Below are 22550 nucleotides of genomic sequence, written 5' to 3' on the forward strand. Positions count from 1 at the left end.
AGCCCGTGATATCAATATCATTCTTAATGGATTAATTGATGAATTAATTGGAAAGGATTAATACTTTCCTATTGATATTGTTGAGAAGGTGCCCTGGAGAAGGAAATAATAACCCACTCCAGTATTCTTGCCTGGAAAATCCCATGGACAGAGGAGCCTGGCGGCCAACAGTCCGTGGGGTCACAAAAGAGTCGGACACAACTTAGAGACTTAACAACCACAACAACAAACCAGGTGTGTTTTAGAACTATCCTTCCTCGAGGCCATATTCATTATTTCCATTCATCTCCAAGAGTAGTTTTTCAGAGTGGATCTTATAAAATTGAAATTTGACTGAAATATATATGGTTCAACATCAAATGAATCTGTGTTTAGTCCACAAAGTTAAGTCCAACCACAGCTTCATTCCTTCATACTGAAAAGTGACCATGTGGTGTTTCAGGACTCCAATAGATCCTAGTGTTACTGACACAGTATCTTTTGGTGTGTGACCTGCCTATCTTGTAGGTCTCATTGACCTCAGGTTTTCTAATCTGCAAGATTCCAATAATGACCTGATCTAGAAAATAACTAAAAGTGTGTAATATAAAAATAGCAAGTGTTCTTTTCGTAACTGTGTTCTGTGGGCAACATCTGAACAGGTGGATGGTTCACTAACTCACAATTTGATTACTAACCTTGTTGTTAATAATACAGTTAATTTTAAAAGTTCTTTATCCTTCGAAAGTCTGAAGGGTAGTCTCATCTGCATTTGATAACGTAAATCCTCTAACATAATGTATAGTTTCTCAGCTCTAGTGAGGTTGGTTCTTTTGTACTGACATAAATATTGAACTAAAAGTAACAGAAAACACTAATATTAACAAAGATTACAAAGACAAATGTGAATTCCTGAACATATATTGAGGACAGTATAGCCCAGTGAATGGGCTTTAGGAACCAGAAATATTTTGATGTGTACATCGATTTTTTAACAGATGGAAGACATTCAGCAAAGATGAAGTCACACGGCAAGTCAACCAAACTAGAAATAAAACAATATATCTGGCTTTTATTTATAGAAAATATCCTGGGTAAACAGTTTAGAGTCAAATCTTCATGCAAGTAAAAACTTAGAGGTTTTTATCCAACAGTTTTCTTCTAACAATTATGCTTTATAGAACACTTTATAGTGTGTCAAATGCTGTTCATCTTATGCCATTCATTTTTATGTCCTTAAGGGTTCTTGATAAGACAACATCCTTGATAAGAATGAAAAAAGAGAAAAAGGGGAAGGAGTTGAAATAAGCATCATTTCTGGTCAAGTATTTATTACAATCTTAACCATTCACTATTTCATACAATTGGTCCTTGTTTTAATGAGATACTGATAAAAGCAAGTAACCATCCTTGATAAATTATACCACCAATTTCTTTTTAAAAACTCAATGTCATTAACTACACTAACACCATTTTCTGCAATTTTTCCAAGTTGCATATTCTTTTTTGTCTTAGAAATGGGAAATGCAAGATGTAATGAAATATTTAACTAGCACATAAATTTTTCAACTCTGATTTTCACTGCAATAAAAAATAAAAAAAAGTTTTACACCTATGTGTCTTGTGAATGCTTCTTATGTAGTTCATATAGCTCATTATAATCACTAGAAGAGTACCACATGTACTTGGCCATTAAGTAATTTTAAAATATTCTTAGTTATAGAGTATAATTCCCATTTTACAATGTATCTTCAAAGGGGGCAATATTCTGACCTGATAAAATTAATTCTATTATTTTATTGCATTATTTTAACATTTTTTTCTGGAAAAAAAAAAAAAAGAATGGGATTGTTTTCCATTGATCAAGTAGTAGAAAATATATTTTAAAATTGCTATGTAACAGCACTTCAGAAAAAACTTCCAAATTCTTATATAGAAATGTATTCCTGAAAATAAATGCCACAGACTCATCATTGTTATTAACATGCTTTCCCTCAGGAGAAAGTTCATCCGGCTGTGCTTCCCATCACTGTTGCTTATACATGCACTTCTATGGAAAATGGTAGAAAATGTGATTTCTCTTATTTCAGAACATATAGGTTAATTTTTCCACATTTAGATGTGACTCATATAAATTGATATATTTATCCAATTGCCAAAGAGTCACAAGTACCAAATCGCAAATGGGACTTTGATCTTAGACCACCCAGAAAGCTTGTTGAATTAGTTAATGCTTCTTGAAGTTTGCTTGCTTTAAAAAAATATAAACATTTTCCCCCTCTAAATGACCATAAAGTAGGAGTGTTGCAGAATCTAATATGTCTGAAATTTATAGCATAATGAATCTCATGAATAACAATCTGAATAGAAAAAAAAAAAATAGTTGGAAGCACAAACTCCTTCTTACCTTTCTCTTTGAACACATCTTGGGTAATTTAATTGTCCTCTGTCACACTGCACTCGGGATTCAGATACAGGATCCGGAAACCCAGCTATATAAGTATCTCCCTTACAAAGAAATTCAACATACTCGCCATGGAAAATATATGGTCTATTGTCAAAATTCCATTTCAGAAGTAAATTATTATTTTCCATTGTATCAAAAGATAATGTGCAAGGCTCTGGAAAAAAAACAAAAACTATCTTGATGCCTTTCAGTATTAGCCATTGTATTTTCTCATAACGACCTTAGAATTCCCAGGCATTAGAGCAGTAAGTAAGTTAGTTGGAACTAATACTCAAGTTAGAAAATATGTTTAAAGCTCACAGAAAGCCGTCTGTTATTTATCTCTGTTGCCTTGAATTTGGAAAAAGGGTACATCCTACCAGTTACTGAGTTTTATGCCATTAAGGTTTTCAAAGACAGCAAAAAAAGATGTTTTTAGAAAATATTGATCAGTAGTAATAGTCATTGAAATAGTTTTTTTTCCTTTTTCTTCTTCAGAAAATGCAAATAAAACATCCATGGGACAAACCAGTGATTGCTGGACAGATAGTATTTTATGGAAAGGTAGAAACAAGCTGGACTCCTGACACTGACTCAATCCAAGAAAGTGGAAGAGAGGAAATAATAAAGACAAAAATACAAATTAATTAAACAGCAACATATGAAGAAAGTATCAAAAAAATGAAGATATTGGCTCTTGAAAGGACTAATAAAATTTATAGAGCTGTAGCAAGATATGACAAGAAAGAGATACATCTTCATAGCAGTAATAACAAGACACATCACTAAAGCACTAAAAAGAGTGTAAAAGGATGTTATGAACATTATGTCAACATATTTGATAATTTAGGTATAGTGGACAAATACAAACCACTTCCTACTGAAACTGAGAGAAGAGATAATAACCTGGTATTTATTAAATAAACTGAAGCTGTCATTGAAATCTTTCCTCAAAAAAATCCTCAAGGCTCAGGTGATATCTCTGATAAATTCTTAAAATTATTAGGAAAGAAATAGTATCACTCAGACAAAATCCAGAGAATTGATGAGGGAATACTTTTCAGCTTGTATGAGGTTAGCAGAAACTAACCCAAAACAAAAATAACAAACATAATCTCTCACATGACAAAGATACATTAATCATAAGTAGAATATTAGCAAATAAAATTCAGCAGTATATAAAAAGCATAATTCATCACAATCATGTCAGATTTGTTACAGAAATGCAAACATGCTTTAACCTTCAAAAAGAAGCAATGTAATTCCAGGGGGAAAAGAGCAAAGATAATAATCATATGATTATTTCTACAGATACAGCTAAATTAAACACACTGAGGTTTTTCTAAACTCTTAACAAAATAGAAATAGGTGGTTTCTGTATCTTTGATTTTTATAAGTATTTGTAACGCTGTAGTTAAAGAAGAATACTAGAAGATTTACTTATAAGATTGGAATACAAGGATACACACCACTTCTTCTATTCAGCCTTGTACAAAAGTCCAAGACAGTGAAATAATAAGAGAATAAAAAAAGTCAGATATAAACACAAAGAAATTTTTCTTTTTATTTAAAAATATGTTATTTTACGCCTCCTGAGAATCTTGGGAAATACTGTCGCTTCCATAGGATGCCTTGCCAACGAGGCATGACCGTGTTTCACCTTTTAGATCGAGGAGGCCATTCCTATATGTGTTCCTGCTGTCCGCATTTCCCTACGAGCACCAATAACACGATGCCCGCCGTTAGCCTGGTCACACATACCGCATGGCTTATACACCCTGTAGGTCCTACTAACCCCGTACCTGATGCATGGTTTGTACTTAAAAAGCCCGTGTTAGGAGGGCTGGACTCCCGTTACTGATGATCTAGAGGATCACCTGGGGCTTCTCAGGTGGCACCAGTGGTAGAGAATCTGCCTGCCAGTGCAAGAGACGCAAGAGACACAGGTTCGATTCCTGGGTCGGGAAGATCCCTTGGAGTAGAAAATGGCAACCCATTCTGGTTTTCTTGCCTGGACAATCTCATGGACAGGGGGGCCTGCAAGGCTACAGTCCATGGGCTGCAGAGAGTTGGACACAACTGAGTGAATAAGCACACACAATAACCAGATCTAGAGCAAAGAGTAGAAACCAGTAAATAAACAGGCACACTAATAAAATAAAACAAATGCAAACTTAAGTGTTATATTAGTGTTCAGTTCAGTCGCTCAGCTGTGTCCGACTCTTTGCGACCCCATGAACCGCAGCACGCCAGGCCTCCCTGTCCATCACCAATTGCTAAAGTCTACCCAAACCCATATCCATTGAGTTGGTGATGCCATCCAACCATCTCATCCTATATTGGTGTTATATCAACTCAAAGAGAAGAGAATGTGGAAAGTCTGGCTCAATTTGAACAAATAGAGACACATGTAGCACTACATACCCAAACATGAAGGTGGTGTAGTCCACACCCCCTCCAAGCAATAGGACTCCCTAGCCCCTTGGAGGAAATGGTGCTCGAAACATATGTATTCCACCGAAGAACCGTTTTCATAGGTGTTGAGTGTTGAACTCTTAATAACTCCGTTTTTAATAGCTGGGGGAGATGCACACATTCGTTTAGATTCTGCAAAAATAATTATTAAAGTCCACAATGAATTGCTACAGTAGGTGGCCAGTGCTTTCATAGCTGCTATAGAAATAAAACAAGATATTTCATGTTAAAGCATTTTTAAGACAACTCTCAAGTAATTTTTAAATATCAAAAGCATTTTCTGCCGTCACGTCATACATAAAATTTATGATTGCAATTAGAATCTCATAGCATTAAATACGCATTTAAAACTAGCCAAGTATAACAATCATGATTTTACTTTTCCCCTTTCTGTCTTCCAAAAGTGAAAGCGTGTAAGATCTGTCTTGAAGCCATGTTTCTGAATGCATTCTCTTCCTTTTTTCCTTATTAAAAGTGACAGTCCCCTGTCTAAGGAGTCCACAAATTCTCTCCCTCTACTTCAAGTTCTCTTCTGAGACAATGCTCTCTGGCTCACCCTGAGGTGAGCTTTACAAGCTTACTGGCTGCCCACAAGAAAGTGATCCATCCTCTGAAAGTCTGGTGACATTTTCAAAATCTCTTGATTTCTCCTTTTATAAAATTGACTTATGAAGTTAAAAGATGTCCTCACGTCATCCTATTTAAGGGTATGTGCTGACTGGTAACTGATCAGCTCATTCCCAGTTTTATAGATTGGATGATGAGGGTGGTAGGTGTTATCCTCTGAACCATATTGATCACCTGTGATATTGGTCACCTAGGAAAATGTCAGGAAGCACTGTTTGTTTGCTTTCTTGGCTGCAGCATGCAGAACTTTCCTGGTCCAGGGATCGGAAACTGAGGCCCCTGCAGTGAAATGAATGCAGCCTTCACCTCTGGACCATCAGGGAAGTCAGGAAGCACTGTTGTTTACCTTTTCTAACACACGAAGGATATTTCACTTCTCCTCTATCACACTGCACAGATAATTCAGAGGGTGGGGTTGATGGAGACAACTCATATCCCTGCTTACATACAAAATCAATTAAATCTCCATGTAAGATCTTTCCCTCATAATTCCACTTCATCTCCACGTTATTTCTGCGCATGTCACCCACGTTAACAGTACACGGCTCTGTAAAACAAAAACTGTTTTAAATTCTTTTCTCATCTTACAAGTATGAGAATGATACATTTTTACAATAAAATTATGATAGGCATCAAAAGCAGTATTTTATATTTACCACTTTGTATTATTAAAGCTCTTCACATAGACAATAAAATATATATTACATTACTATCAAGTGAATTTATATATTTCATATAACCTCTGACATTCTAGGAATCAGCAAACTAAAATGGACTGGAATGGGTGAATTTAACTCAGATGACCATTATATCTACTACTGTGGGCAGGAATCCCTTAGAAGAAATGGAGTAGCCATCATGGTCAACAAAAGAGTCCGAAATGCAATACTTGGATGCAATCTCAAAAACGACAGAATGGTCTCTGTTCATTTCCAAGGCAAACCATTCAATATCACGGTAATCCAAGCCTATGCCCCAACCAGTAACGCTGAAGAAGCTGAGGTTGAATGGTTCTCTGAAGATCTACAAGACCTTGTAGAACTAACACCCAAAAAAGTTGTCCATTTCATTATAGGGGACTGGAATGCAAAAGGAGGAAGTCAAGAAACACTTGGGGTAACAGGCAAATTTGGCCTTGGAGTACAGAATGAAGCAGGGCAAAGGCTAATAGAGTTTTGCCAAGAGAACGCACTGGTCATAACAAACACTCTCTTCCAACAACACAAGAGAAGACTCTACACATGGACATCACCAGATGGTCAACAGCAAAATCAGATTGATTATATTCTTTGCAGCCAAAGATGGAGAAGCTCTATACAGTCAGCAAAAACAAGACCAGGAGCTGACTGTGGCTCAGATCATGAACTCCTTATTGCCTAAATTGAAGAAAGTGGGGAAAACCACTAGATTATTTAGGTATGACCTAAATCAAATCCCTTATGATTATACAGTGGAAGTGAGAAATAGATTTAAGGGACTAGATCTGATAGACAGAGTGCCTGATGAACTATAGACGGAGCTTCGTGACATTGTACAGGAGACAGGGATCAAGACCATCCCCATGGAAAAGAAATGCAAAAAAGCAAAATGTCTGTCTGAGGAGGCCTTACAAATAGCTGTGAAAAAAAGATAAGTGAAAAGCAAAGGAGAAATGGAAAGATATAAGCATCTGAATGCAGAGTTCCAAAGAATAGCAAGGAGAGATAAGAAAGCCTTCCTCAGCAATCAATGCAAAGAAATAGAGGAAAACAACAGAATGGGGAGGACTAGAGATCTCGTCAAGAAAATTAGAGATACCAAGGGAACATTTCATGCAAAGATGGGCTCGATAAAGGACAGAAATGGTATGGACCTAACAGAAGCAAGCAGAAGATATTAAGAAGAAGTGGCAAGAATACACAGAAGAACTGTACAAATAAGATATTCATGATCCAGATAATCACAATGGTGTGATCACTCACCTAGAGCCAGACATCCTGGAATGTGAAGTCAAGTGGGCCTTAGGAAGCATCACTACAAATAAAGCTAGTGGAGGTGATGGAATTCCAGTTGAGCTATTTCAAGTACTGAAAGATGATGCCGTGAAAGTGCTGCACTCAATATGCCAGCAAATTTGGAAAACTCAGCAGTGGCCACAGGACTGGAAAAGGTCAGTTTTCATTCCAATCCCAAAGAAAGGCAATGCCAAAGAACACTCAAACTACCACACAATTGCACTCTTCTCACATGCTAGTAAAGTAATGCCCAAAATTCTCCAAGCTAGGCTTCAGCAATATTTGAACCGTGAACTTCCAGATGTTCAAGCTGGTTTTAGAAAAGGCAGAGGAACCAGAGATCAAATTGCCAACATCTGCTGGATCATGGAAAAAGCAAGAGAGTTCCAGAAAAACATCTATTTCTGCTTTATTGACTATGCCAAAGCCTTTGACTGTGTGGATCACAATAAACTGTGGAAAATTCTGAAAGAGATGGGAATACCAGACCACCTGACCTGCCTCTTGAGAAACCTGTATGCAGGTCAGGAAGCAACAGTTAGAACTGGACATGGAACTACAGACTGGTTCCAAATTGTGAAAGGAGTTTGTCAAGGCTGTGTATTGTCACCCTGCTTATTTAACTTATATGCAGAGTACATCATGAGAAACGCTGGGCTGGAAGAAGCACACGCTGGAATCAAGATTGCTGAGAGAAATATCAATAACCTCAGATATGCAGATGACACCACTCTTATGGCAGAAAGTGAAGAGGAACTCAAAAGCCTCTTGATGAAAGTGAAAGAGGAGAGTGAAAAAGTTGGCTTAAAGCTCAACATTCAGAAAACGAAGATCATGGCATCCGGTCCCATCACTTCATGGGAAATAGATGGGGAAACAGTGTCAGACTTTATTTTTTGGGGCTCCAAAATCACTGCAGATGGTGACTGCAGCCATGAAATTAAAAGACACTTACTCCTTAGAAGAAAAGTTATGACAAACCTAGATAGCATATTCAAAAGCAGAGATATTACTTTGCCAACAAAGGTCCATCTAATCAAGGCTATGGTTTTTCCAATGGTCATGTATGGATGTGAGAGTTGGACTATAAAGAAAGTTGAGTGCTGAAGAATTGATGCTTTTGAACTGTGGTGTTGGAGAAGACTCTTGAGAATCCCTTAGACTGCAAGGAGATCCAACCAGTCCATCCTAAAGGAGATCAGTCCTGGGTGTTCATTGGAAGGAATGATGCTAAAGCTGAAACTCCAGTACTTTGGTCACCTCATGCGAAGAATTGACTAATTGGAAAAGACCCTGATGCTGGGAGGGATTGGGGGCAGGAGGAGAAGGGGACGACAGAGGATGAGATGGCTGGATGGCATCACTGACTCGATGGACATGAGTTTGAGTGAACTCCAGGAGTTGGTGATTGACCGGGAGGCCTGGCATGCTGTGATTCATGGGGTCACAAAGAGTCGGACATGACTGAGCGACTAAACTGAACTGAAATGATACCATAAATTAAAACCACTTAATTTGAAACATTAAAAATATTGTTTAGGACCAGCAACCCTTAGATTCGTCATGATTTCCTTTCTATAAAATAAAAACCTTCAAACAGAAAATGTACTTATTGCGTTATATTTATGGGACACCTGTCACTTGATATTCATCAGCAAATAAAACAAAGCTCCTTGACTTCATGGAGATTGCCTTCCAACTGGGAGAAATGCAATACGGTAAACAATAAATATACTAAATATATGGATCTTGTTTGTCCATCTTTAAAAGACGTATATAAGTGAAGTAGAAGAATGCAGAGTGGAGGGGAGGGGCTGTCACAGAGCTGGAGGAAGGGAGGTTACGCTTCTAGGTAAGGTGGTTGGGACAGGCTTGTGTGTGCATGCGCACTAAGTCGCTTTAGTCATGTCTGACTCTTCGTGATCCCATGGACTGTAGCCTGCCGAGCTCCTCTGTCCATGGGATTCTCCAGACAAGGATACTGGAGTGGGCTGCCATCTCCTCCTCCAGGGGATCTTCTCGATCCAGGGATTGAACCCACATCTCTTATGTCTCCTATACTGGCAGGGGGGTTCTTTACCTCTAGTGCCACCTGGGAAGCCCTGTGGCGACTATAGCTAACAATATTATTTGGTACACTTAAAAGATGCCAAGAGAGAATCTTAAATGCTCTCATCATGACAACAGCCCCCTAAATTACTCGAGGTAAAGGATATGTAAGCCAGCTTTGTCGTGGTAATAATTTCATGGTGTGTTTGTGTATAGAATCATCACACAGTGCACCTTAAATCTATACTATATATCAATTGCATCTCAATAAAGCAGGAGAAAAATCTGTTTTAATTCAAAGTGTTCTCTATCTTACCTAAGCAAACAGGTGGTGATGACCATCTTCCTTGCTCACAATGAGATATTTTTGCTCCTCTCAATAAGTAATATTCATTGCATCTATATTCCACAGAGGATCCTGTTGGGTAGCTTGCCAATAATTCACCAATAATAGCCCCGTTTATTACATCAGGTGGAGGATTACAATTCTCAGTATTTTCTAAGAAAAGAGGTTACTTTTAGATTAACATGAACTTATAATAACATAATGGCATAATACAGTTGCCCAGACAATAGTCCTTCAATGTTTGTACTATGTAATTTAGGACAATTGATTCCTGAATTCATCAGAAATTAGAGAAATATCATTCAGCTACATATTATTAAAATTTACTAAGCAAGACAATACAGCAAATGTTTTGCTGAAGAGCAAGTATGGGTCTTTTTTACTTTTCTGGCTTACAAAGGAATCATGCTATAGATATTCTTAAGATGTGTGGAAAGGTAAAGAGTGTTCTTTAACCTAGAGATTATGGTCGGTTCTAAAACTGTCGTTTGTCATTACCCTGTTTTATTTTTCCCTTCTCCTCCCTCTTCATCTCAGATCTCAGTTAACCCATGGATGACAAGCTCCATTTTTCTATCACTAAGAGTCTTGCTCTTACTCTTCTAATTTCTCTAGCATCTTTAGCAGCTTTTCTCTTATGCAATAGTTATCCTTGGTAAATATGTGGAGGTCTCTCCAGGACCTGGCCAAGAAATGAGGATGACGGGAAGGGTGGCCTCCCGGAGTTGTAACCTGGTCATGTCCTTGAGTTAAATGAAAGGCCAGGTTTATGGCTCAGAGGGTGGGGGAGTCAGAATGGCCAGATGCAAAAATATTAGAATCAGGACATTCAAAAATTGTTTGCTTTCCTATTCTTTATACTGGATTAAAAATATGAATCTACAGACAGCTTCATATGCTTCAGAAAAATGGCAGAGTAGGTGCTGTATCTGTGCGTTTCAAACTCTTCTAAGCAACGGACTATTGCTATAAGCGTGTGGATTAAACAAAGAGAATGAAAATGCTAGGCTTAGCTCTGGATATGACACGCAGCACACATACCGACACACTCAGGGGGAAGGGTCCATCTCCCACGGTTGCACCTTATTTCTCCTGGTCCACGGAGGTGATAGCCCCTCTCACACACGTAGGCCACCTTATCCCCGCTGTGATAAACCTCAGAGGACGGGGTTGCCGTGCCATGCTCCACCGACGGCGGGGCCTCACATGTCATCCTTTGCTTGTCCTCTGAAAGGAGACAATTGAGAGAGAAGAGACCATTTAGCTCTACACGCAGGTTTCTCGTCAGGGAAAGCTTAGTCGAGGTGCCGCTAACCAACGCATCTGGGAGGCTCCGTCCATTTCCCGTTTTCACAGCGTATCTCTTCTGCTCCCTGCATGGCGAAGTTAAGTGCACACTCTATACGAACTGTTTCTCCGTGCCGGTAGGTGGTTGAGTATGTTTGAAGGTTGGAGTTCAGAGGCAGAGGGGGAGGAGGACACCGATTTCTTCTTCCTTATGGAAAAACATCAGGGTGTTTAGTCGTATAGCCACCAGAAATAATAGTCAAGATCTCACAAGCACATTGGCTGTGCCAAGGACCCTAAGAAGTCTGGCAGGCAGACTGGGGTCACCCCCTGGGTTCCCACATCCTGACAGTCACTTCCTCGAGTCATGCCCTCCCCAGGAGCAGGAACTGGGTCTTGCTTCTAAGCGATGACCACAGCGGAGATGATGTGATGATGTGACTGTGTTCAACACAGCCACAAGGATGGAGGTGTGATCACGCACACACGCTCATGCAGCACAGTGTGGGAGGCCCTTGGTCCCGAGAGACTCTGTGCCCTACTGATCTGGAGGAGAAGCTGGCCTGTCTGTGAGCTTCCAAAGAGGGAGGAGGACCACAGGGCAGGGGGCACAGGGCTGCCTCTAGGGGGCAGCCAGCAGGCACTAAGACCCTCGGCTCAGTAGCCGCCAAGCTCCGAAACCTGCCGCAAATCACAGAAAGCTTGAGTGCAAGGTTCTTCCCCTGTCCAGCCTCAGATGACACTGCGGCTTGCCTATTGCTTCATCAGACGTGGACACACAGCTATGGCTGACCCACACTTGTATGTGGTCTTAAGCTGTTACTCAGTCGCTTAATCATGTCTGACTCTTTGGGACTCCATGGACTGTAGCCCACCAGGCTCCTCTGTCCTTGGGAATTCCCAGGCAAGAATACTGGAGTGGGTTGCCATTTACATCTCCAGGGTTTAAGCTGTTAAGTTCATGCAATAGAACACAAAAAAAAGAGCCAGAATTTTACGTTCATCATCTCCTTTAATCTTAAAGTAATTTTGTTAAGTAGGGACTATTTCATCTCCCATATTATAGACAGAGGAACTCAAACTTAAGAAGTAAGTAAATTATTAATAAGTGGTGGATCTTGGCATTCCTGAACCTGTGTCTATATGAATTAAAATCTCCTTCTCTTAACTGTTCTAAAATACTGACTATATTCATTTTCCATGACTGCTGGGACAAATTACCACAATGGAGTGGCTTGACATACTACATGTGTAGTCTCTTACAGTTCTGGAAACCCAAGCCCAGAATCGGCTTTCCTGGGCTGGGATCTGGGTGTCGGGAGAGCGGCATTCTTCCAGGGGCTTTAGGGAAGAAATGGCTTGTCTGCCTCTGCAGCGCCTGGGGGCTGCCAGCTAGCCTTGGCTCCTGACTGCTTCCTTTTCCACTCCAACCTTTGCTTCCACTGTCACCTCTTCTACTTGATCCTCTGTAGTCAAATCCCGCTCTTCCTCTTATAGCGGTTGCAATTACATAAGCCCACGTGGATAATCCCAGATATTATCCCCATCTCAAGATCCCTAACTCCATGACATCTGCAAATTCCCCATTGTTCCATAAGGGGACATTCACAGGTTCCAGGGAATAGGATATGAGTATCTTTGGGGGATGGGAGGGGCAGGGAGGCGTTACTCAGATTACGACACTGCCCATCTTACATCTAAGGACTATTTACTAGAAAAAAGTAACAGGGACGTTGGCATCTGACCAGTTTTTGGTGCGGGTAGAGGAGTGTGGAATAAGTAATAAGCAGGTAGGCTTGCCATTTATTTTTTTTAATGTTATTTATTTCGGCTGCACTGGGTCTTGGCTGCAGCGGGCAGGATCTTTTCATTGCTGTGGCTCTCAGGCTCGTCCTTGGGGCACCTGAGCGTCTCTCTAACTGTGCTGTGTGGGCTTAGTTGCCTGAGAGCATGTGGGATCTTAGTTCTGAGATCAGGGGTTGAACCCACATCCCCTGCATTGGAAGGCAGATTCTTAACCACTGGATCACCAGGGAAGACCCTGCCATTAAGTTCAGAAATAATATGCTATAGGAAATGTGCTAACAATCTTTCTCTCTACTGTTAGACCAGGGCTGTTAGGCACCACTGCAAAATTTTAGAAAGGATGTTTTTAATAAAAGAAATTAAAATCATTGTTCAGTGCAATTAGAGAACACTGGCCGTTTGGAGCAATCCCACTACACAACCCCTGGTCACTCAGCTTTCATTCTTCCCAGCAACTGTTTCAAATAGTCACTACTCTCTTCCAAGCTTTCCTTTCCTGCCTTTGTCCTGCCTGTTAGTAATGGCTGTATTTTCTACACTACAGAGAAAACAGAGATTATCAAGCCCTTTATATGTCCCCACCCCTCCCAATCCTCCAACCCCTACCTATCTTTTAAGGCCCAGATCAGACATTATCCACCACCTCTGCACATGTGGTCCCACACCATCAGTCAGAACCTTCAGTGTTTGTTCGAACACCTTATACCTGACTTTATGATACCACTTTTCACACTGTATCAATTACTCTCTTGTATCTCTTTCTTCTGCTAGACCAGAACTTTCTTCATGGAACACTGCAGTGTGATTACATGACTATTGAATTGCTGTCTCCTAACAATGGCACCCCACTCCAGTACTCTTGCCTGGAAAATCCCATGGACAGAGGAGCATGGTAGGCTGCAGTCCATGGGGTCGCTAGGAGTTGGACACGACTGAGCGACTTCACTTTCACTTTTCACTTTCATGCACTGGAGAAGGAAATGGCAACCCATTCCATCCCAGGAATGGGGGAGCCTGGTGGGCTGCCGTCTATGGGGTCGCACAGAGTCAGACACGACTGAAGCAACTTAGCAGCAGCAACAGGTAATCATCCCACCTGCCAGAACACAGCCAGTGATACAAATGAAACCATAGATGACCCATGTGAGGGCAGCTCTTACAGCATGACTTCAGTTTTTCTTTTTCACTCTTGGTAACTTTGTGCTGCTTTTTCTGCACTTTGTCCCACTATTTTGAAGTCTGTGTTTTCACATCAGGGAATATATGGCCCAGTAATAAGAAAGTACCTTTACAAGGCTGCCACCTGGCACAATGGATCTAGTTAATTGCCAATAAGAAAAAGGATTCATTACAATAAAAGATTTACAATTTATTACAGATTTTTAACAATATATTTAAAAGCTATATCCACTCTACAGACTAACATAAAAATTAAGCATATTAATTATATACTCAGATTAAACGTATTAAAGATTGCTGAAAATAGCAGTAATTTAAAAGACAATATTTATTTAACAAATAGAAATTAGAAGAGTTCTTACATATCATTAGAGACATTTTTATAGAAATTAAAGCTGATTCAGATATAATATTTTATTTGTGAATGAAATTTTAAAAGTTACCTTCACAGACAGGAGATTCTGGGTACCAACCAAAGTTATAGCACTGAATTAAGTCAGAGCCACTTAGATAATAATTTTTATGACAGAAAAACTGAACTACATCGCCTTCTTCATAGGTTTGCTTTACAGGATGAAAATAACCATTTTCAATTACTCTTAAAGAAGAGCATTTTAATTCTAAAAATTAAAGAACAAATAAAAAACAAAGACGTGTTATTTTTCCTGCTAGAACAAAATCCACTTACTACTTACATGCCACATCTGAATTCGAATTCAGCAACTTTGCTATTATCCACAGCAAAGCTGGTCAATTTATACATTTATTAAATATCAATAAACTCATTTCAAGTATCTGAGCTAAAAGGATTCTTTCTTCTTTGAGAGCTTGAAATGAGGAAAGCCTACTGTCAACATCATTAAAATCAGAAGCAAAAAAAGCAAAATTATGGAAAAAGGAACATAATTAGCTGAACAACTTGCACCCATCTCTGGGAGGGACTTTTTCAGAGTGAAAGCAGCTGTCTTCAAAGGGAGAACATACTGGTACATTGTGGGGTGAGGGCCCATCCGTACGGGTGGCACTCCGCCTCCTCTGTGCTCTTCCCAGAAGCTGTGTGGTACCCAGAGGCACACTCGTATCGTACTCTCTCCTTCACTTTGAATGTTTTCTGTGTTGTGAAATAATTTCCATGATGCAATTCAGGGGCCAAACATGTTTCTAAAAAAAAAAATTAAAGTCATTTGTTTTATGGACTTCATCCCTGAATATAGAATATTAAAAGGAAATCTCAAAAAATTTTCAACTTTTATTTACTTTGAATCTTAACAAACATATGACAGAATCAACTCTCAGCAAAACTGAAAAATAATCCAAGTTTGTCTTTGTCTCTTCAGTCCCTTTTTTCATGCACTCTGTGTCCTAACCCTACTGGTCTTCCATCCTTCAAATTCTACTCTGCAGTATTTGGCCAAAGGCCACAATTCAACAGAAGGCTTGTGCATTAGCAAGTTTTTGATGATGTCCCATCTGCAAGTTTGTGTAATTTAAATAGCTAACACCACACTAACTACATGTATATATATAGATAGATAGATAGATACATCAGTTCAGTTCAGTTCAGTTCAGTCGTTCAATTGTGCCCGACTCTTTGTGACCCCATGGACTGCAGCATCCCAGGCATCCCTGTCCATTACCAACTCCCAGAGGTTACTCAAAGTCATGTTCATTGAGTCGGTGATGCCATCCAACCATCTCATCCTCTGTCGTCCCCTTCTCCTCCTGCCTTCAATCTTTCCCAGCATCAGTATCATTTCAAGGGAGTCAGTTCTTCGCATTAGGTGGCCAAAGGATTGGAGTTTCAGCTTCAGCATCAGTCCTTCCAATGAATATTCAGGACTGATTTCCTTTAGAATGTACTGGTTGGATCTCCTTGAAGTCCAAGGGACTCTCAAGAGTCTTCTCCAACACCACAGTTCAAAAGCATCAGTTCTTTGGTGCTCAGGTTTCTTTATTGTCCAACTCTCACATCCATACATGACTACTGGAAAAACCGTAGTTTTGACTAGATGGACCTTTGTTGGCAAAGTGATGTCTCTGCTTTTTAATATGCTGTCTAGGTTGGTCATAGCTTTTCTTCCAAGGAACAAGCGTCTTTTAATTTCATGACTTGCAGTCACCATCTGCAGTGATTTTCGACCCCCAAAAATAAAGTCAGCCACTGTTTCCACTGTTTCCCCATCTATTTGCCATGACGTGATGGGACCAGATGCCATGATCTTAGTTTTCTGAATGCTGAGCTTTAAGCCAACTTTTTCACTCTCCTCTTTCACTTTCATCAAGAGGCTTTTTAGTTCCTCTTCACTTTCTGCCATAAGGGTGGTGTCATCTGCATATCTGAGGTGATTGATACTTCTCCTGGCAATCTTGATTCCAGCTTATGCTTCATCCAGTCCAGCATTTCTCTCTTTATATATGCATATATATATATATATATATACACATATATATATATACACACACATGTATTCAAATGATTGCTTTCAGTTTATCTGATATTGGCTTTCAGAATAAAGTAATGTGCATTATTTCAAATTCTTGTCTAATGAAGGAAATCATTTATATATGTTTCAAAAAGCAGGTTCATTAAGGTTTTTCCTTTTATCTTACATAAATTCTTTTTTTTTTTACTAGCAGAAAGTAGGAATTCCTGGAGTCAGTGTGCTGTGGAAAATGGGGTCCCTTGGATGAAGGAAACACCCAACATTTGAAGGAAACAACATAATAACTTCCCGCATTGGCAGATATACTGGAAAATAAACTGTATTTCAATAAAAACACTTGTCACTATAAGAAAGCACTAAACTGACTAAATTCCCAAGCTCTTGTCTTCAGGTTTTAGGAGATGATTCTTAAACACGTACCATGTTCTTTGCTACAGGTTGGCTGGGGAGACCACCCATCAGCAAGGCATTGAACCACTTCTTCATCCTGCCCTGCCATGGTTTTGTATCCTGATGTGCAACGATAGCGCATGTTCTCTTGTATTTTGTAAGATAATTTTGAATCAAAGATGTAACCATTCTTCAAGTCAGGCTTAGGGCACTTTTCTGTGGGGAGAAAAATATTTCTTTTCTAAATTGATGAAATTAAGCTTTATTTTTCAAAAAGTTGTAAAACTAACAATGCAAAAGTTTAATGTTATTCTTGGAGTTTTAAGGAGAAAAAAAATTCACCTTTTTTGTGAATGTTAAGGAATTCACAATTCCTTGATTTAATTTAATTTTGGAAGTATCTCTTTAAAACCTGATTCAGTTTGATACTGAAATTCTTGGTATGCACTGACTTTGATTTTCACAGTCATCCCCACCCCTACCTCATCTACTTTAGAAAATATATCCAGAGATCTGCTTTTAATTATCATTAATGGGAAATAGAAGGATTTTCTTTTAGGTTTACTTCCTAATACTTTTGAGTCCACTGCATTTGATAATTTTTAACATCATGTAGCTAAAGCACATGCACCTACTCTATGAATCCTTATATAATCCTGCAGACAATTTATTGTGAAAATTGTGTTCATCTATTTTTTCAACCTCTGATTGCCTACGAGCACAGTAAGACTCCTTAGTCAGTCTATGTAGACTGTGACTGAGTCACAGACATGCTACTTCGAGTTCACAGAGCTAATTTTTAGTAAATACTTGGGACAGTGATACATTGAATAGGACATTTATCTTAGCATTGAATGCAGTTCAATCAGTTTTTGAGCATGATTAATGGACCCTTATAATAAACCAATTCAGAAAGGTGAAAGAGATTTGTCCAAGGTTAGTATCGTTTAGGTATGTCATACTTTCTGTGTGGAAGCACTCTATACAGATTATCTCGCTGAAGTTGCGTGATTTCCATTTTATAGATGAGAAAGTCCGGCCCAGAATGTTTAAGCCACTTCCCAGTGGTAGAGCCGGATCCACCAGAGCAGTCTGGCTGCAGAGGGTGTGTCTCAACCCTGACGCTGCAGTACTGACCCTCTTCATCCTCTTCCAGCTCCTACTTCACTGCTCTCACAACATCTCATCTCAGATGTTTAATTTACTTGTATCCTCTAGTTATGAATGAGGTTCATTTATTGCAGTTAATCTATGATCTGTGTTAACACTAAAAAGTGTAATGCTTAAATTGGTGGTCTGTCCACAAGTCATGGAACGGATAATTATCCCACATGGGTATGTTTACTGGACATATCAACCACTATAAATAAACATCTAAATGAAACTGACTCAACCAAAGCCCCTTACTCTGCAAAACAGAGCTTGGGAACTGTGTCAACAGAGAGAGGTCACCGGACCCCCTGGAAACCAGCTGATAATCTCTGGTGTTTCTAGTGTAGCCTGACATGAAATATTGGGTTCTGCCAATCAGATTTCCTTTCCACGAATGTGAACTCAAAAATTCAGAAAAACAGATTGTTCAACGGATATTATGCAAGGAGAAGTCATACAAAGGAGAGGGGAGTCTTGCAAATGATAAAATACTAGAGTAACAACCTTATACTTCCTAAGGCCAGCATCAGATATTTTTCTGGCTCCCGCAAAATTCTCTGTATAAGTCCCTCATTCCCCAAAGTAACTAGATGGTGTGTCTGTTCCTTGCCATGTGATGATAACAATTTAAATAATTGCCCTTATTCTCTTCCTAGAGTATTATTAAGAACAGATAAGGGGGCTTCCCTGGTGGCCTAGCTGTAAAGAATTCAGCTGCCAGTGCAAGAGACATGGGTTTGATTCCTGATCTGGAAAGATCCCACACGCCGAGGAGCAACTAAGCCCATGAGCCACCACTTGAGCTTGTGGTCTAGAGCCCAGGAGCCTCAACAGCTGAGCCCACGTGCCACGACTACGGATGCCTGTGTGCCTAGAGCTCACGCTCTGAAACAAGGGAGGCCCCCTCGATAAGAATGCCACGCACCACAGCTAGAGAGTAGCTCCTACTCACGGCAGCTAGAGAAAGCCCAGGCAGCAAGGAAGACCCCGCACTGCCAAAAATAACACTGCTTTTAGAAAGATAAGGAAGACAACATGTTAGTGAAAAACATGATTTACAGAATTTCAGAATCTGCTTTCATTTTGTAAAAAAGACCGAGGGCCGATAATTTTGTCCTTACCTACCGAAAGGTTCAGACACCTGCCCTCTGGGGCCCCTAGTTTTACCAGCTAAGCTGTTTGTGAGTTATCACGTGAGAGCGGCCCCACCACTGACTTACTGAAGCACCGTGGTTCTGGAGACCAGCCTGCCGCCGTACACGTGGTCCGCGCCTCGCGTTTTCCAGTTGCAGTCGTATAACCAACCAAGCAGGAAAATGACAGATTTTGGTTTATGCTCATTGGAAAGTAATAGCTTTCAAAAATATAGTAATATTGGGCAATCCTCCCATTCTCCACACTAGGAAAACCACAGGGCTTCTCTGAAATGAGTAAAGAATAAGCTGCACACTGAAAAATGCATTTAAAACCATACAATGTGTGACCAAGTGACAATACATTTTAAAATTCAGTGTTTGCAGACACTTTAGCCAGTACTTACTTTCTATTACTTAACGTTTTAAGGTACTTTTGTGACAATACTTTTCAATCAGAATTAATCTGCTAGAAACCCCAACTCTCAATCATCAGAATTAGTCTGAGTAGGCCACTTCCTCAGAGAAGCTCCCCCTAACTCTGTCAAGCAGCATGTTCTAAGAGAAACAGAACACAGCGGACATTTCTTTGTGTGAAAGAAGATTATAACCACACACTAATTACATAATTAGCTAGAATATTGCAATGTCTCACGGTACTGCTAATAGACAATTATATCAGCTGTTTTTTCCCTAATGAGACAGAAAAATAAAAGGAAACTATTCATATAAAATTATCTTATTGTAGAATTAAATGCATCAAATCAGATGAATTCTATTTCATACTTTTAATTGCAAAACCTCTTTTGGCAGAAAATTTGTAGTAAGCTATTCAATGGCACCCCACTCCAGTACTCTTGCCTGGAAAATCCCATGGACGGAGGAGCCTGGTAGGCTGCAGTCCATGGGGTCGCTAAGAGTCAGACACGACTGAGCAACTTCACTTTCCCTTTTCACTTTCATGCATTGGAGAAGGAAATGGCAACCCACTCCAGTGTTCTTGCCTGGAGAATCCCAGGGACGGGGGAGCCTGGTGGGCTGCCGTCTATGGGGTCGCACAGAGTCAGACATGACTGAAACGACTTAGCAGCAGTAGCAGCATTCAACTAAAAGTGGTTATAGATAATCTGTAGGCTATTTTAGTCAACAAATTCCCTCTGGTGTTTTAAAAGAGTCTTATGGACTCTGTGGGAGAGGGAGAGGGTGGGAAGATTTGGGAGAATGACATAGTAACATGTAAAATATCATGTAAGAAACGAGTTGCCAGTCCAGGTTCGATGCATGATACTGGATGCTTGGGGCTAGTGCACTGGGACGACCCAGAGGGATGGTATGGGGAGGGAGGAGGGAGGAGGGTTCAGGATGGGGAACACATGTATACCTGTGGTGGATTCATTTTGATATTTGGCAAAACTAATACAATTATGTAAAGTTTAAAAATAAAATAAAATTTAAAAAAAAAAAAAAAGAGCATTATGGCCGTGGTTTCCTACTCTGTTTATTCCTCTTGCTGGTACTCAGCGACCTGCCTGGTCTCTCATCCCTGCAGCCCAAGAACACCGTGAACCCCTCCTAAAGGGCCCACACTTGTGCACTGCCCGCCTCATTCACACTCACCTCACCACATGAGGCAGTGTGGGCAGGAAGATTTCTAACAGGGAGTCCACAGGTACCGTTTTCTGGACAGTCTCGATTAAGCCCTGCTCTCCTCCATGAGTATTCCTAAACTCCACTTTCATTCTCAGAAGTGTCCTGTTTATTCAATCGTATGGTCCTACTAATTATTTATATTACCTAATGTATTCAATCAAGGGCTTCCCAGGTGATGCAGTGATTAAAAAAAAAAATCCACTTGCCAATGCAGCAGATGCAAGAGATGTGGGTTCAATCCCTGGGTCGGGAAGATCCCCTGAAGGAGGAAATGGCAACCCCCTCTAGTATCTTTCAACCAAAGAATAAATTAGGATAAAAATCAAGGCATCAAGAATCAAAAATCTTGCTGATGATTTGTGGTTTTTCTTTTTCAAATTTCCCACATTAAGCTCTCACTGTAAGGATAGAGAATTAAAATTATACAAGCTTAGCAGTGTTAGGAATGGATTCTAGTCTAAAACTAGAATTAAGGTTAACTTAATTTCAAATGGGGAGAAGGCAATGGCACCCCACTCCAGTACTCTTGCCTGGAAAATCCCATGGATGGAGGAGCCTGGTAGGCTGCAGTCCATGAGATCGCTGAGAGTTGTACACGATTTAGCGACTTACTTTCACTTTTCTCTTCATGCATTGGAGAAGGAAATGGAAACCCACTCCAGAATTCTTGTCTGGAGAATCCCAGGGACGGGGGAGCCTGGTGGACTGCCATCTGTGGGGTCGCACAGAGTCGGACATGACTGAAGCGACTTAGCAGCAGCAGCAGCAACTTCAAATGGTGATACTTTTAGCCTAAAATATCCTTTAAGATATTTATAGCCTGGTCTCTTATGCCCTCAAAACTAGAGATGCTAAAGGTTTTCTTTTTTTTTTGTCTTGTTTTGGATTTCTAAGTTATGTTAGTTTAGGAATAGTTTAGTAGTTTTTCCCAAAGCAAAAAGTTTGTCTAAATATTATTACAACTTATAAGAATCTTTTTTATAATATTGATACATAAAAATGAAAGACTATATTCAAATTTCAAGAGAAGTAATGTTAGAATTTCCATTTATAATTTTGAGAGAATAAAGAATGTTAAAAATTAGTTTTACCTTCTGCATGGAGTTCTCCTGAGATGATTAATATGATAATCAAAGCCAAGCTTTTTGACCTCATCTTCTGTGGTGTGTTTTATAGAGGTTTTCACCATTCAAAAGTACTTAAGGACTCCTCATTAAGTACACAATACTTCTCATGGGAAAAAAGTTAATTATTTACAACATCTAAGTCCCTTTGTAACAACCTTTATAATTGATTTAAAATAGCTTAGGATAATACTAAAAATACCCAACCATGTTAATGGACAGTAGTTTTCATGCCACAGATCAATTAGAACATGATCACCAATAAGGGCAACAGTAAGAAAAGCAAAATAATTAACCCAGGCTGCTTAAAATGCAGGCTAAGTTTTCAACTTTAACTTCCCATTGTAAGTCCATGGAGTAAAGTTCACCGGTCGCCATTGATTTCTTCACCACCATTGATCAATTGATGGGTTGAACTTAGGTCTGTGAGTTAATGAATCCATGATATGAAAATAGTGTGGACACGACT

At 39.6% G+C, this 22550-nt stretch overlaps 1 protein-coding gene across 1 annotated transcript; it reads right to left on the minus strand.

The window, feature by feature from the left end:
- Window positions 1-1207: 1207 nt before the first annotated feature.
- On the minus strand, window positions 1208-22112 carry F13B (coagulation factor XIII B chain). Its single transcript, XM_005897213.3, has 12 exons — window positions 22049-22112; window positions 19395-19595; window positions 17053-17238; window positions 15173-15349; window positions 14632-14808; window positions 11232-11411; window positions 10958-11143; window positions 9887-10069; window positions 5874-6074; window positions 4850-5032; window positions 2387-2600; window positions 1208-1241 (listed from the first exon to the last, which is right to left on the minus strand). The coding sequence occupies exons 1-12, from the start codon at window positions 22110-22112 to the stop codon at window positions 1208-1210; spliced, it is 1986 nt and encodes a 661-aa protein (XP_005897275.2).
- Between the last annotated feature and the right edge of the window lie 438 nt (window positions 22113-22550).

The sequence above is a fragment of the Bos mutus genome, chromosome 16 (genome assembly GCF_027580195.1).
Source record: "Bos mutus isolate GX-2022 chromosome 16, NWIPB_WYAK_1.1, whole genome shotgun sequence".
Taxonomy (NCBI): Eukaryota; Metazoa; Chordata; class Mammalia; order Artiodactyla; family Bovidae; genus Bos; species Bos mutus.

What these genes read in the sequence shown, in the direction of transcription:
- F13B (XM_005897213.3), bottom strand. Translation starts at nt 22,112, where the DNA reads ATGAGGTCAAAAAGCTTGGCTTTGATTATCATATTAATCATCTCAGGA. An exon ending in CCTTCCCCCTGAGTGTGTCG is followed by an intron (nt 10,070 to 10,957) that starts GTATGTGTGCTG and finishes CTCTTTTCTTAG; the next exon opens with AAAATACTGAGAATTGTAAT. An exon ending in TACACCACCTTCATGTTTGG is followed by an intron (nt 2,601 to 4,849) that starts GTATGTAGTGCT and finishes TTTTTTTTCCAG; the next exon opens with AGCCTTGCACATTATCTTTT.